Source organism: Ogataea polymorpha (genome assembly GCF_001664045.1).
Source record: "Ogataea polymorpha strain NCYC 495 leu1.1 chromosome Unknown OGAPOscaffold_3, whole genome shotgun sequence".
In the NCBI taxonomy this organism is placed as follows: Eukaryota; Fungi; Ascomycota; class Pichiomycetes; order Pichiales; family Pichiaceae; genus Ogataea; species Ogataea polymorpha.
The window spans coordinates 906,645-919,143 of NW_017264700.1; the positions used below are offsets into that span (position 1 = coordinate 906,645).

A 12,499-nucleotide genomic window follows, 5' to 3' on the forward strand; every position below is an offset into this window, starting at 1 on the left:
GATACAAAATTCAATCCGCAAGCTTTGCAGAATTTCGAGTCAAAATCGAAGAAATCTATGTCAAATCTCAAGGCTTAAGCTGATTATTCTCGGTGCTTGTTGATGCTAACCTAGAATTGTTGACTATTAGATCAAAAGTTTCGCCACATGAACCTACTAAGGCATCATGGCTTTTTGTCAGAAAAGGGAGACGCTTCTCAATGCTATTCGGCTTGAACTAGTTCGCACGTCAGAAAACGAGATGGCTAATGCGGAAATTATCTTAAACGGCGGGACGCCTTCCCGTTTGAAGAATTCAGATCGCAAGCCATCAATCGAGTCTCCTGATCCAGTGGAAGACTTGCCGTTGACATCGTCTACTAGTCTCGTCCCACTAAAACAAGCTGGTCAAAATCAAAATGAAGAGTCTAAGGGCAGGAAGGTTTTGGGAAATGACGACTTCGCTGCAGCCTCTGATGATCACACTGGAGATATAAACGAAGTTTCTAGTGATAAAAATCACGCGCTCGAAGGCGATGATAAAGACTTGATGAGTGGTGTTTCGCGTGATAGCTTTTCACCTAGGCCACAAAGCATCAGGTCATTGGGACAAGGCGTATATTCCACCGTATTCTCCACTGAATCCAGTGTAACTACAAGCTCTCTTATGCCAGGAGATGCGTCTAGAAGTGGTGATATGGACTTGGAATCTGTTTCTTTGGATTCCAGTATTGCTCGCACAAAAAGCTTCTTATTTAAAAACACGGTGCCCTCGGACAAAGAAATGGATGTTTTTGGTTTCCAAAGCCAGCTGGACTCTGACGATTATTTCTCAACCGATTCAGAAATGTCCAGATCGGCTGATGATGATGGTTTGAGCACTAAAACGCGGCAAAGTTTAGCTTTGTATGCAGAAAGTTCTTGGCGCCAGGATGCGACATCTGACTCCAGCCCCTCGACTCATTCCAAATTGAACATTGCCGACTCAAAATCGAGCTTGAACTCAAAAAGAAGTGGCGAGACACTTTTCACTAAGGGCAAACCTGGCTCCTTTTCAGTGAAACATCACTCGAATCTTACGAATCTGTTAAAGGAAGATTTTGGACTCGAAAACAACTTGTCGAATGCTGTACACAGTGATAAAGCCCTGCGGTGTTTGATCACGGTGCCTCGACTATCCATTGGTTTTGAAAATGCGATTCAAATAAAGGTAGATGAGTCGTTTGCTGTGGAGGATGTTATTAAAGCTTCATTAACACAAATTAGGAGAATAAGTCGAAATAAAAGTGTCATTTCTGCTGACGATTTAAATTCGCAGCAGTGGAATCTGTATCTAGCTGACGACGATGGCCAGATCGACGACGACATGGGACCTCTTGAGAGAAATCGGTTGCTAGTTTCTTATTGTGCTGACGAATTTGTTCTAGATTACAAATCTAACGATGACAGCTCTCAAAATGATTTTGAACATCCGAAGGTTGCCACCTCGAGTGTTTTGCAAGAAAGTACCAACGCTGGACCCAGATCTGTAGAAACTCTTGGTTCTGAGAGACTTGCTTCTCTGAACTCCTCATTGCATGCTACTTCCGATGGTTCAGGAATTACCTTTGATGAGAAAAAAAATCAAAGCCATATACTCATTGATTCGAATACAAGAAGACTTGCCTCCGGGAGGCATAGTCAACAGGGGCCTGCAATTGAACCATTAATAACAAAAGCTTCAAACAATGCATTGATGGGCAATGACGTGGGTTCAAGTAATGAAACGTTGCAAGCCAATTCAATACATCATGTGTCTAAACGAAAGAAAAAATTCCAAACCTTGCTTCAATTGACGGGTCTAAATGGAAATGAGCCCCATATTTCTGGAACGTATCATGGAGACTCTCAAACTACCAAAGATCGAGGTTATCTGGGTTCAGGCACATATTATAGATGGACTATTTGGCGGCGCCAACAAATGTCTTTCAGAGGCAGGTATCCCAAATCTCTTGTAATAGATGGACATCAAATATACATTTTGCCATTCAACGAATCAAAAGGATCTTGGTACGAGTCAAAAACCACTAGCTTTGATTTCAATCAAATCATTAAGGTGAAGCAAAACCCCCGCATTCCTCACTATTTCAAGATAGTTGTCATGAAGCAAAACCACGAAGCTCCAAAGACATACCATTTGGAAGCGGCGAATGCGGCGGAATCCAGAGCTATTGTCAAAACTTTCAATCTGTTGATGGAAAAATCGCGACGCCCGAATGAGAAAACATAGGCAATATCAATGGACATTGGCAATGTCAATCTGCATTCATAGTAAACAATAGCTTAGCCATTCAGAAACTCTATATTTGTTAAAGCTATATACTTCTGTACAGTTTCTATTTCGGGACTTCATAGCTCCATCTCAATCAGAACTCTGATATCGCAACCGCAATAGATTGAATATCGTCGTGGGAGATGGAAACCTTGATTGCTTTTACCCCTTGATCGGAAGCGGCAACACCGGCTTCCCCATGGAGTCTGACTGATGGAGCTCCGTTGATATCCCGAATAATTTCAATATTTTTCATAGATGCGCCAGCCCCTTTGGACTTGACGCCCAAGGATTTGAAAACTGCTTCTTTAGCAGACCAGGTTCCAGCAAAAGATGCCCTTGGGCACGAAGACGATGTGCAGTATTGGATCTCGGTATCTGTGAAGTTCCTTTCCAAAAACGTTTCGTTTTCAATATTAACGGCGGACAGTAACTCCACGTCAACACCAACGCCTTTTTCGCCAGTCAGTCTACTAGCCATGCTCTTGAGCATCTCAGCTGTTTCTGTCGAGAACTCACTGGACAGTTTAGAGGACTGAATTTCGGATTCTTTGAAAGTTAGCTTATTTTCTTTGGTAGCCGTAACGCGTGCAAGAGGATCCAGGTACACTGACTCCTCTAAGTCATCTGTGTAAGGCGCCTTCGTTTTAGCAACAAAGAGAGAGTTTGTTAACATGGCATTGTGCATGTAACGGTAAGCTTTCTTATATCTCATTTTGACCAACTTTTGGTACTGTTCATACTCTTTTTCAGAAAGAGCCGCATAAAGATAGTCAGAATTCACAATAATCGCTTGAGCACCTTTCTGTCCAAAACCGAATGAGGTTACAGAAACTGCTTTTATTCCATCCGTCTTTATTGTTCTCGAAGGGAAAAGAACATAATCATAGTTTTCCAGGACTTTATCAACATTGTCGGCATTTCTGTTTCCCGGAACCACACCCGTTTGCAAAATTTGCAAACCACCATTAAGCATCCACGCACCAGCGGCACCCTTAGGGTGCCCAGTCAAATACTTCTGGAAAACGCCATACACGGGATTTCCTTCCGTACGTCCTAAATGGCTCATCATCTTATCTATGGCCGCAGTCTCATTTTTATCGTTTGCTTTAGTAGATGTTCCGTGGAAAGAACACACACCCAAATCATCGATCGTTAGATCGAATGTGGCCAACGCACCTCTTATTGGTGCAATGCGGGGATCGTTTTTCCAAAACTCGTTACCATACATTCTTTGGGCTTCTTTGATTTGACTTTTGGCTTCTTTTCGAATTTCTTCAGCCCGTTCAGCCAGGAACCTTTCTTGATCAAAAGAGGAATCCTGGTTTGCAAGAGCCCTGGCTTCCTCCGATAACAAAGATAATTCCTCCTCAACCCACTTTTTGATCTGGGAGGTTCTGGCTTTGAGCTGTCTTGCTCTGTACTTGATATCCAGTTTAGGGGATGTAAACCTAGAATCTCCGTGATGCTCTCTAGCAGTGGTAAGGATACCTTTTCCAGGTGCAGGCACAGATCTTCCAATTTTATCACTTGCCGTGGATGCCATCGCAACGATACCATATATAGGGACGCCCATTTTAAGAGCCAATTCTGCTGTCATCAAAATTTGCAATCCTGAACCCTGAGCTTCCATAAAGCCGCTTCTGCTAGTGGTGGTGGGTCTCGACATATCAGCAGGCGTGCGTCCATGAGCAAACTCATCATCTGCATTGGAAGTAGCATTCATATTTGCGAATTCATATGAACCTTCTTCTTGGAAGTCGTCATAGCCACCCACAATCACAATTTTCGCCTTTCCTGATAAAATAGTTTCCATTCCCACATCAACGGATTCCAATGCTGTCGCACATGCTCCGACAGGGGTCTTTATTGGGCCAGACGAGGATAACAAAAGCATGTTCACCCAGGCAGACATGGTATTGATGAACGACTCCTGAAGAATGTCATTTTGAACCGGTTGGTCTAAAAATCTGTCTTTGAACATGCCTTTGAGAGCCGAAACTCCACCCATTCCCGAGCCAGAACAATTGCCAACCTCAGACACATGAACATACTTGTAAAACTCATATGGATCAGTGATACCCGAACTCAGGAGTGTCTCGGCGACCGTGACTAAAACATATAGTGTTATCGGATCAACCTGTGAGATGATGTCATCATCAATACCATATGTACGAGGATCCCACCCAGTTGGGATTTGTCCAGCAACTAGCCTATCAAATCTCAGAGCTTTAGGAATGTAAAGTTTGGCCCCCTTTAAAACTCTGACAGAGTATTCCTCAGCGCCTTCGATTGGGAAGCATTCAACATGATCCCCGTGCCAAGCTTTGTATTGATCTGCAGTAGCTTTATCGGTCTCGAACGGCTCAAGATCGTGCTGTACAACCACTTCTTGAATAAACTTCTTTTTCTTTGGATCATAGCCATGGAACAGTTCTGGTTCCACAAGTCTGATACCGGAATGTTTTAGAATGTCCTCCTCATACTTCTTCTTGACATCCTTATCATCCACAGGTTCATTGGTTTTCGCATCAACCCAACCAGTGTACTGCTTTCCTTTGATGGAGCCATTGAAATATTTGATATATCCCATAATCCAAGCCATCTCAATACAACCTTCTAAAGAGAATTCACCACAAGCTTCCATTTCCCATCGAGTTCTAGAACTTCCCCAAGGACCAACCTCGGCAAAGCCTGTTATCACAATTACTCTTTCCAAATCAAGCATGCCTTCAAGATCTGGAGCCATCGCTTTCAGCTCCTTGTAAGACTTCAGATTTGGGAATTCAAATTTCATGTTAGCCCTTGGTTTGATCTCTGCTTTGTTGAAGGGGTCGTCTGCACCAGATCCGTTGACAATCTTATGTTCAATTGCAGTTTCCACGCTAACGGCTCTGCGAACATCGGATGTTCTGTTGATATCCGATCTCAATTTGTTCGTATATTCTCTGAGATTCTCCACAAATTGGAGTCCACCATTGAGGTCCGCCATAATTGGAGCTTCCTCACAAAGCTTCACGACTTCCGGAGTCATTAAACCAAGAATATTGAATGCCATCTCTTTTTGAGAGAAAGTGCGAACGCCTAACTTTTCGATTCCCTCTGCAATGATATTGTTGCCCGACATCAAACCCGTTCCTCTAGTCCAACCAATTACTGTTCCGCAAATGGTTAAATAGGATGACCACGACTCTGAGTGCCATCTGTTGAAGAGAGTCTCAAGTCCAAGCTTGGACTCCGAGTATAAACCATCGGATCCAAAAGTGCCATGGTTGGGAGATAGAGGGAGGATTACCTGAGCTGGGCGAGTCTGAATATTTCTATCCTTTTTCTTTGACGAAATTTCCCCTAATAATCTCAACAAATTAGTTAACATGATTCGATGAGCTAATTCAGATCTGGAGTCAATTGCATCGATCTCGATTCCCATTTCCGGAATCGCAGCAAACGGGATCACATAATCCAAATCCCATTGAAGTCCACCCTTTTTCCCGTCTTCATAGATATAATCAACAAGTGATTTTATATCTTGCTTTGATCCCTGATTAAAAGGTACAACCACTAGCGTAGAATCCGCAGCACCGTACCTGGAATACATCCGCTGATAATATTCGGTGACATTTTTGGAAAATCTTGACGTAGTGACAATGACTTTTGCACCACCCGACAATAACCCTTGAAGAATTTCAGCTCCGATAGAACCTGCACCAGCCCCCGTCACCAAAGCATACTTTCCTTTGAATGTTATGCCGTTAACTGCACCCTTTTCGAGACCATCTAAATATGACGAGGAAGCATGCTTATCATATCTCCAAAAGCCCAATCTGTCTTTCTTTTGAATGTGCAAAAACGGTATCGTTTCGGGTGGAATAATACTTGAAACAGGCTTATGAATTTCTGCATAATCCTTAAGCGAAGCAATCTCATCAGTGTCACTATCGGATTCAGGGACACTTTCATCACCAAGAACAGCCTTTGTGGATTTAGAAACCTCAATTTCAGATGACTGATCAACAAAATCTAGCAGTTTAGCATAGAGTTTTTGAAATTCAATCTTGCTTTCAGCCGAAGCCTGCTTGGAAATAGCTTTGTATATTCTGGAAAGGTCATCTTTAATGGATGGCTGGGGCTCTTTCGTTAATTCACCACCCAATGCCATTTCATGAACATATTGTTCCAGCTTTCTAACAGCTGGTCTCACTTCCTCTGTATAAATTATACGTCCCTTTTCGTCCACAGTCGTCTTTGGTCCGGTAGGGTAGGAGATATCTTTGTAAACTGGGCTCTTATTAAGAACTTCACGACAATTGTCAATTAGTTGTTGTCCAAGCTTCTTCGCGAGCTCATATGTCTCACCTTTTTGAGTCGGGGTGTGATCAATGTGGTACTGCATGAATTTTATCAGAGTTGGATTAGCTCTATTCATGATTTGAATGCATTGAGTGACCGTCTCCCTGTCCACAGATGTCAACTTTCCAAAAATGATATCAAAATACATGGATAGCGCGTCCTGCCTTGCCCAGTTCCAGTAAGAGTCATAGGATCTAGCTTTCAACGATGAAAAAACAGGTTTAATCCCCGAGGCATAAAATTCACCATGCTCCTCGGCCCACAAATCAAGTTCAGCCTGAAGAAGAGCAGTCGCTTCTTTCTCCTTGAGGAAGAGTTTTTCACCTTTCATCAAATCGTAGTTCAAGTATCTCGCCAGAGTTTCTAGCTGTTGACGAGCAAGATTTTTGTTCTCCTTCATTGCAGCATCAAGAGCGGCAGAATCGACAACCGCAGAGCCGCCAGAACCACCTGAGCTTTGAGACGCAGCTTGAGATAAGGTGAGCCCATTTTGAGACGCATAAGAGTTGGAGGCGGAATCCAAAAATTGTTTAGCGTCAGCTTCTGAACCTAATCTTTGGCTCGGTTCATTTGTAAGAGCATACAATAGAACCGAATCCTGTCTTCCAGGGCCAAGTCCCCATCTAGATTGAAGATACTTTCTGGCCACACCTACAGAAAAACCACCAGGCATTTTAGAGCTCATCAATCTTGCAATAAGGGAGGAAGATTGTTTTCCCAGTGAGCCCTGAAATGTTTCCTGAAACTGCTCAGCAAGCTCTTGCAATGGGGAATCTTCTGGCTTCTCGGGAGTAGCTCCGAACTCCTTACCTAGATCACCAAGAATTTCATTCTGGACAGTGGATTTTCCACCGACAAGATCCTTAATCGCTTTCCCCATTGAGATATCGTTGAGGGGTTTCTTCAATTTGTGGGCAACCAATGCCTGCAGAACCAACGAAGCTTTAACAGGCTCATCAGGAACGTTGACTGCCACCTGCGTTGGCTCTGTAGTACTTTGCTGACTGACGACAGGCAAAGAAGGGCTGACCGGAGCAGCGGTTTCGTCGGATGGCTTTGACGATGGAAGAGACTCCTCAGCAGCAGTCACAATATCAGCAGGATCGGGAGTGTAATAAATTTCTTTTTGGTCTTTCGAGTAACAAAGAACTTGTCTTTGCAAGGAGAGTGCTGCATCATAGGACTCGTACTTCGCCTTTATGGTACGCGAAGCCATACCCGCTAAAGTAGGGGAAGGCCCTATTTCAACAACGCGTTCTGTGTTGAAGTCTCTCAGAAAAACGTCTTGAGTTTCGATCCATCTCACAGGAGAGGCAAATTGGTAAGCCAGAAGCTCAGTCAACAAAACATGAGATAATTCTTGTTCGATCTCCGGCTTCATTATAGTGTATAGAAAAAAATCAATAAGTAGGTCAATTCAAATTTAAATATCCTAAAACTTGTTGAAAGAATTGTTGAGCTTTCAAAGGCTGTGCAAAAGTACAAAAAACGTTGTTGAAAACTTGCTGCTGTATTGTAGACAATTTGAAAAAACTCGGACATTCCGATTTACGCAAAATTTCGTCCTCACAGAGCTAAAGATAAGCAATAGTCCTTATTATAGAACCAATACTCCTGTAGCAGCCTAGCGAAGACTAAAACATCAATCTATCAAAGCATGTCCGCGGACCCAGAGAATTCTCTGGGGTTGACCACCAGCCCGATAAGAAATTCGTTGCCACTCATCTCTGAACGATTTGAAAAGTATAGACAGCTAGTTGTTTGCATGGAGGCTTATATACACGATCACTTAACTATTGTCACCACAAGTATCAAATCACACGAAAAGCTACGTAAAAGTACTTCCATTGACTCGGTAGTAAGGTTTGAAACTGATCCAGAGGGTTCTATGCAGGTGACTGAGACATCGGAAATCGAGCACGCTGGGTCTCATGACCATGATATCAACACTTTTTTCCGCCTTTTACAAGACCAGACGGAATCACTTATCAAGCAAATGAGCCTTGCAGAAACTACCATGAAAAGTCAAGTCATTCCACAACTGAAGGGACTTCAATCGTCAATAAGTACGAAGCAAAAAGAGTTCAGTCACTTGTGTCACACACATGAAAAGGAATACAAGCTGGCATTACAACAAACGATGAAGGAATTGGAACATTTTGAGTTATCTATTTCGAAGTCCGAAATGTTGCCTGAAAATGCAAAGTCGGATTTTCGTCATGACCCTTATTTCAGTAAAAGAATACTCATGTCTCAGGCAGACGCACAGCTTCAGTCTGAGCAGAAGTTTTTGAATTTCATACAAAAAAGTGAAACTGACTTGAGATTAGCCGAAATCCAAACTATGCAGGAGTTGAAGCAAGTCTTCGAGTTATTCTCATCAATTTTGGTTCACCTTCACGAAGACTACAGTAAAAGCTTTCAAAAGTTAAATTCACATTTTCAGGACATCCCAAATGATCTTGAATGGTCACGATTTCTAAAAGTATACGACAACAAACTAGCCTCAACATCAGAAACTTTGCCTGGTTTATCACATCCCTCTTCTAACCGAGACTCGATCCCCGAACCTCATGAAAGAAATCTCGAAACTGTGACTTTTCCAAATAGACGACATTTCTCAACAGTTCCCATATTGGAAGGAGTTTTGGCAAGAAAGGATGGAAAGTTTAGCTCGAAGATGTCATCACATTATTATGTTATCACCAAAAATCGATTTCTCTTCGAGTTCAATTCCAGGGTCTGTTCGAACACCCAACCAAATCATGTCTTTTTCCTACCTGAATGCACTGTCAAAGATTTAGTCGACTCAGGCCCTTACAGATTCAAACTTCATGGCAAAGATTTGTCATCAGCATTCATCAAGAGCTCTAAAACATTGGTGTTGGAGGCATCCTCTGAAGACGAACTCAAGACTTGGTACAATGTCCTGAGCGAGCTGACAGGTTTGATGTACTCAAGCCAAGAATCTCGAGATTCGGACTAGCCAAAAGTCAGGTGCTTAAAAGATTATATACGCTAATATACATCAAACCCCAAGAATACAGATCAAGGGGTGCTTGCTGCCCTGGATAGGAAACCAAAACTATTTTGGAACTAGCTTACCGAAGTTCCATTCAGACAAATTTTTACAAATCATTTTCATGCAAATTTACAGTATAAAAGCTATTACGTAAGCTAAATTGGAATAACTATTTGCATTCGCAATAGTTTTTTTGATGTCAGTAAACTAACTCTATTAAATTTACTGGCATATTGCAAGCTTCATAATGAGAGCTACTATTTCAATCAGTGGGCATTTCTGGATCAAAACATGAGCTCTTCTGATCAAGTTCATATGGTGCACCAAGGAGCAGTTTCTGCTGAACAATTATCGTCATCTGAATCTCAGCGTGTTCCATCATCCCTAATAATACAAGATCAATACCAATGCAAGCAAGCATCTTTTAGTGAAACAACCCTTAATCAAAATTCTAGTTTTCTGTCAAATCATCCTGACATGGCCAAAGACTCTTTCAACAAGGGAATGAATTCAACTTCTCAAAATGTCACCAGGCATACCAATCTTCCTTATAAGCAGACAAAAGGAAAGTATTCTATAAACGATTTCAAAGTTATACGTACATTGGGCACTGGATTTTTTGGACGTGTACATTTGGTTAGGTCAAACCATAATGGACGATATTATGCGATGAAGGTGTTCCAGAAGCGGAAAATAGTCAAATCCAAGCAAATCGAGCACACCAACGATGAGAGGAGAATTTTGTCCGTGTTACAACATCCATTCATCACAAGGATGTGGGGAACTTTTCAAGACACAAAATCCATATTTATGGTAATGGACTACATCGAAGGTGGAGAGCTGTTTTCACTGCTGAGGAAATCGAAAGTTTTCCCTAATCAAGTGGCCAAATTCTACGCTGCAGAAGTCTTGCTCGCTCTTGAATATCTACACTCCAAAAATATTGTCTATCGAGATCTCAAGCCTGAAAACATATTATTGACAAGATCTGGACACATAAAATTAACTGATTTTGGTTTTGCCAAGGAAGTTGAAACGGCCACATATACCTTGTGTGGTACACCTGATTACATCGCCCCGGAAGTAATCGCGGTCCAACCGTATAACAAAGCGGTCGATTGGTGGTCGTTTGGCATTCTAATTTATGAAATGCTAGTTGGCACGACTCCTTTCTACGACACATCACCAATAAAGATTTATGAGAAAATAAGCAAGTGTGAATATGAGGTTCCTCATTTCGTCGAACCAGATGCAAGGTCTCTCATCAGAGGTTTAATAATGAAAGACGTCACTTTCAGGCTAGGTAATCTTCGCCATGGAGTTGAAGATATAAAAAATCATCCATGGTTTCAGGAAGTCGTGTGGGAAAATCTTTTGAGTGGGAATATTGAAACACCGTATGAACCTAATATTCCCAATGGCGTAGGCGACAGCTCCCAGTTCGAGTTATATCCCGAAGAAGACTATGATTATGGAAATAACAGCTCCCCAGATGACTTTGGGTACCTGTTCCCCGAATTTTGACTTCGACCCATCCCCGGCGTAAGTACTAACAGAAAAGCACGATATTTTGGGATATAATGATAGATTTTAGCGATTCGAAGAACGAGTTCTCCGAAACGCACTCGCCATATGAAAGTCGATGCCGTCGAGAAAGCGCCTGTAATTTGATCTGCAAGTGATCGTCCTCATAAACCCCTGGGTTCGATAATAAATAAAGAATCAATTTCTGATGCACTGATAGATTGCGATTTGAGACTGGATGGTGTGAACTAACAACAAATGCCTCTCTTATCTCTCTGTATCTGTGTGGTTTCAATTCCCATAAAATATAGGCCATGTGCATACTTTTGGCTGATTTTACGATGGATATCAACTCATTCTCATTTAAAGCTTCCACCAATATCGACATAAGGTTTCTCAGATATTTTGCGTTTGTGAATTGTTCACGACGGATGCAGGGTAGCCAAAGTGATGATAGTTGTTGTTTAATAAGATCATCAGACAAAGTCATCATTCCCAGTTGCCTTAAACGGTAACAGAATATCACATACGCTTTACAGAGCAGTGCTTCGTCCAGCGATGCAAACCTGCCGTCATTGATTGCTGTGCTAATAAAACCCTCCAAAGTAGCCCGATTCATTTTGAATACCAGAGATGCGAGAAAGGTTGTATTGAGTCGCCCATGCGCAAGTAAATAATCTGCCACAAAAATAATGTCTGACTGTTTTCTCAACTTCCGTATATACTGGTTTACTGCTTTCACTTCTGATCCAAGGAACGAATGACAGGCACTTATGGGCTGGCTTTGATTGCTAGATTTCCCCAGAGGTTGCAACACAGAGGTTAATTCGTGCAATATTCTTTGATAGTGGTCTTTTTCAAGACTTTCAATATACCTGACCGTTGTCAACTTGTTTTCTACATGTTGATCTATAGCCCGTTTGTGGGTTGGTTTTTCGAGCAAATCCATCAAGTCACTGACCAACGATCTCGGCTGCTTTTGCTCAGGTAGAATCTCCTTTTGATTCACCTTTAGTGTATAATACATGCGACCAACCTTACGATACCTTGTCAAGAGATGAAATTCTTGCATTAAATCTAGTGACGGCCTAATCCACTTGATCATTCCATACCATAGACACATTTTTCATTTGTTAAGTACGTTTTGGGTAGGGTAACTAGAAAGGATTTAATTGTCGACTCCTTGAAAGTCGTGTAGCAACATTTCTGCAAAACGAGAAGGGGTTTAATCGCTGACAATTTCAATCAATGCCTGCTTGACGAGAATTGTCCATCACTATTACGTAATCCAGTGAAACGCTTTCGGTGATATA

At 42.0% G+C, this 12,499-nt stretch overlaps 4 protein-coding genes across 4 annotated transcripts; 3 read left to right on the forward strand and 1 right to left on the reverse strand.

Annotated features, from left to right (window-relative positions):
• Positions 1–60: 60 nt before the first annotated feature.
• OGAPODRAFT_16241 (fatty acid synthase alpha subunit) lies at positions 61–8,031 on the reverse strand. The gene has a single exon (XM_018354281.1). It carries the CDS (start codon positions 7,518–7,520, stop codon positions 2,385–2,387), a length of 5,136 nt encoding a protein of 1,711 aa, XP_018211576.1. The 5' UTR covers positions 7,521–8,031; the 3' UTR covers positions 61–2,384.
• Positions 61–9,663, forward strand: OGAPODRAFT_76169 (uncharacterized protein). Its single transcript, XM_018356140.1, has one exon. The coding sequence runs from the start codon at positions 167–169 to the stop codon at positions 2,246–2,248; it is 2,082 nt and encodes a 693-aa protein (XP_018211575.1). The 5' UTR covers positions 61–166; the 3' UTR covers positions 2,249–9,663.
• Positions 8,354–9,663, forward strand: OGAPODRAFT_16242 (uncharacterized protein). The gene has a single exon (XM_018354282.1). It carries the CDS (start codon positions 8,406–8,408, stop codon positions 9,624–9,626), a length of 1,221 nt encoding a protein of 406 aa, XP_018211577.1. The 5' UTR covers positions 8,354–8,405; the 3' UTR covers positions 9,627–9,663.
• A 283-nt stretch (positions 9,664–9,946) lies between these two features.
• Positions 9,947–12,278, forward strand: OGAPODRAFT_16243 (uncharacterized protein). The gene has a single exon (XM_018354283.1). The coding sequence runs from the start codon at positions 9,954–9,956 to the stop codon at positions 11,184–11,186; it is 1,233 nt and encodes a 410-aa protein (XP_018211578.1). The 5' UTR covers positions 9,947–9,953; the 3' UTR covers positions 11,187–12,278.
• Positions 12,279–12,499: the final 221 nt, after the last annotated feature.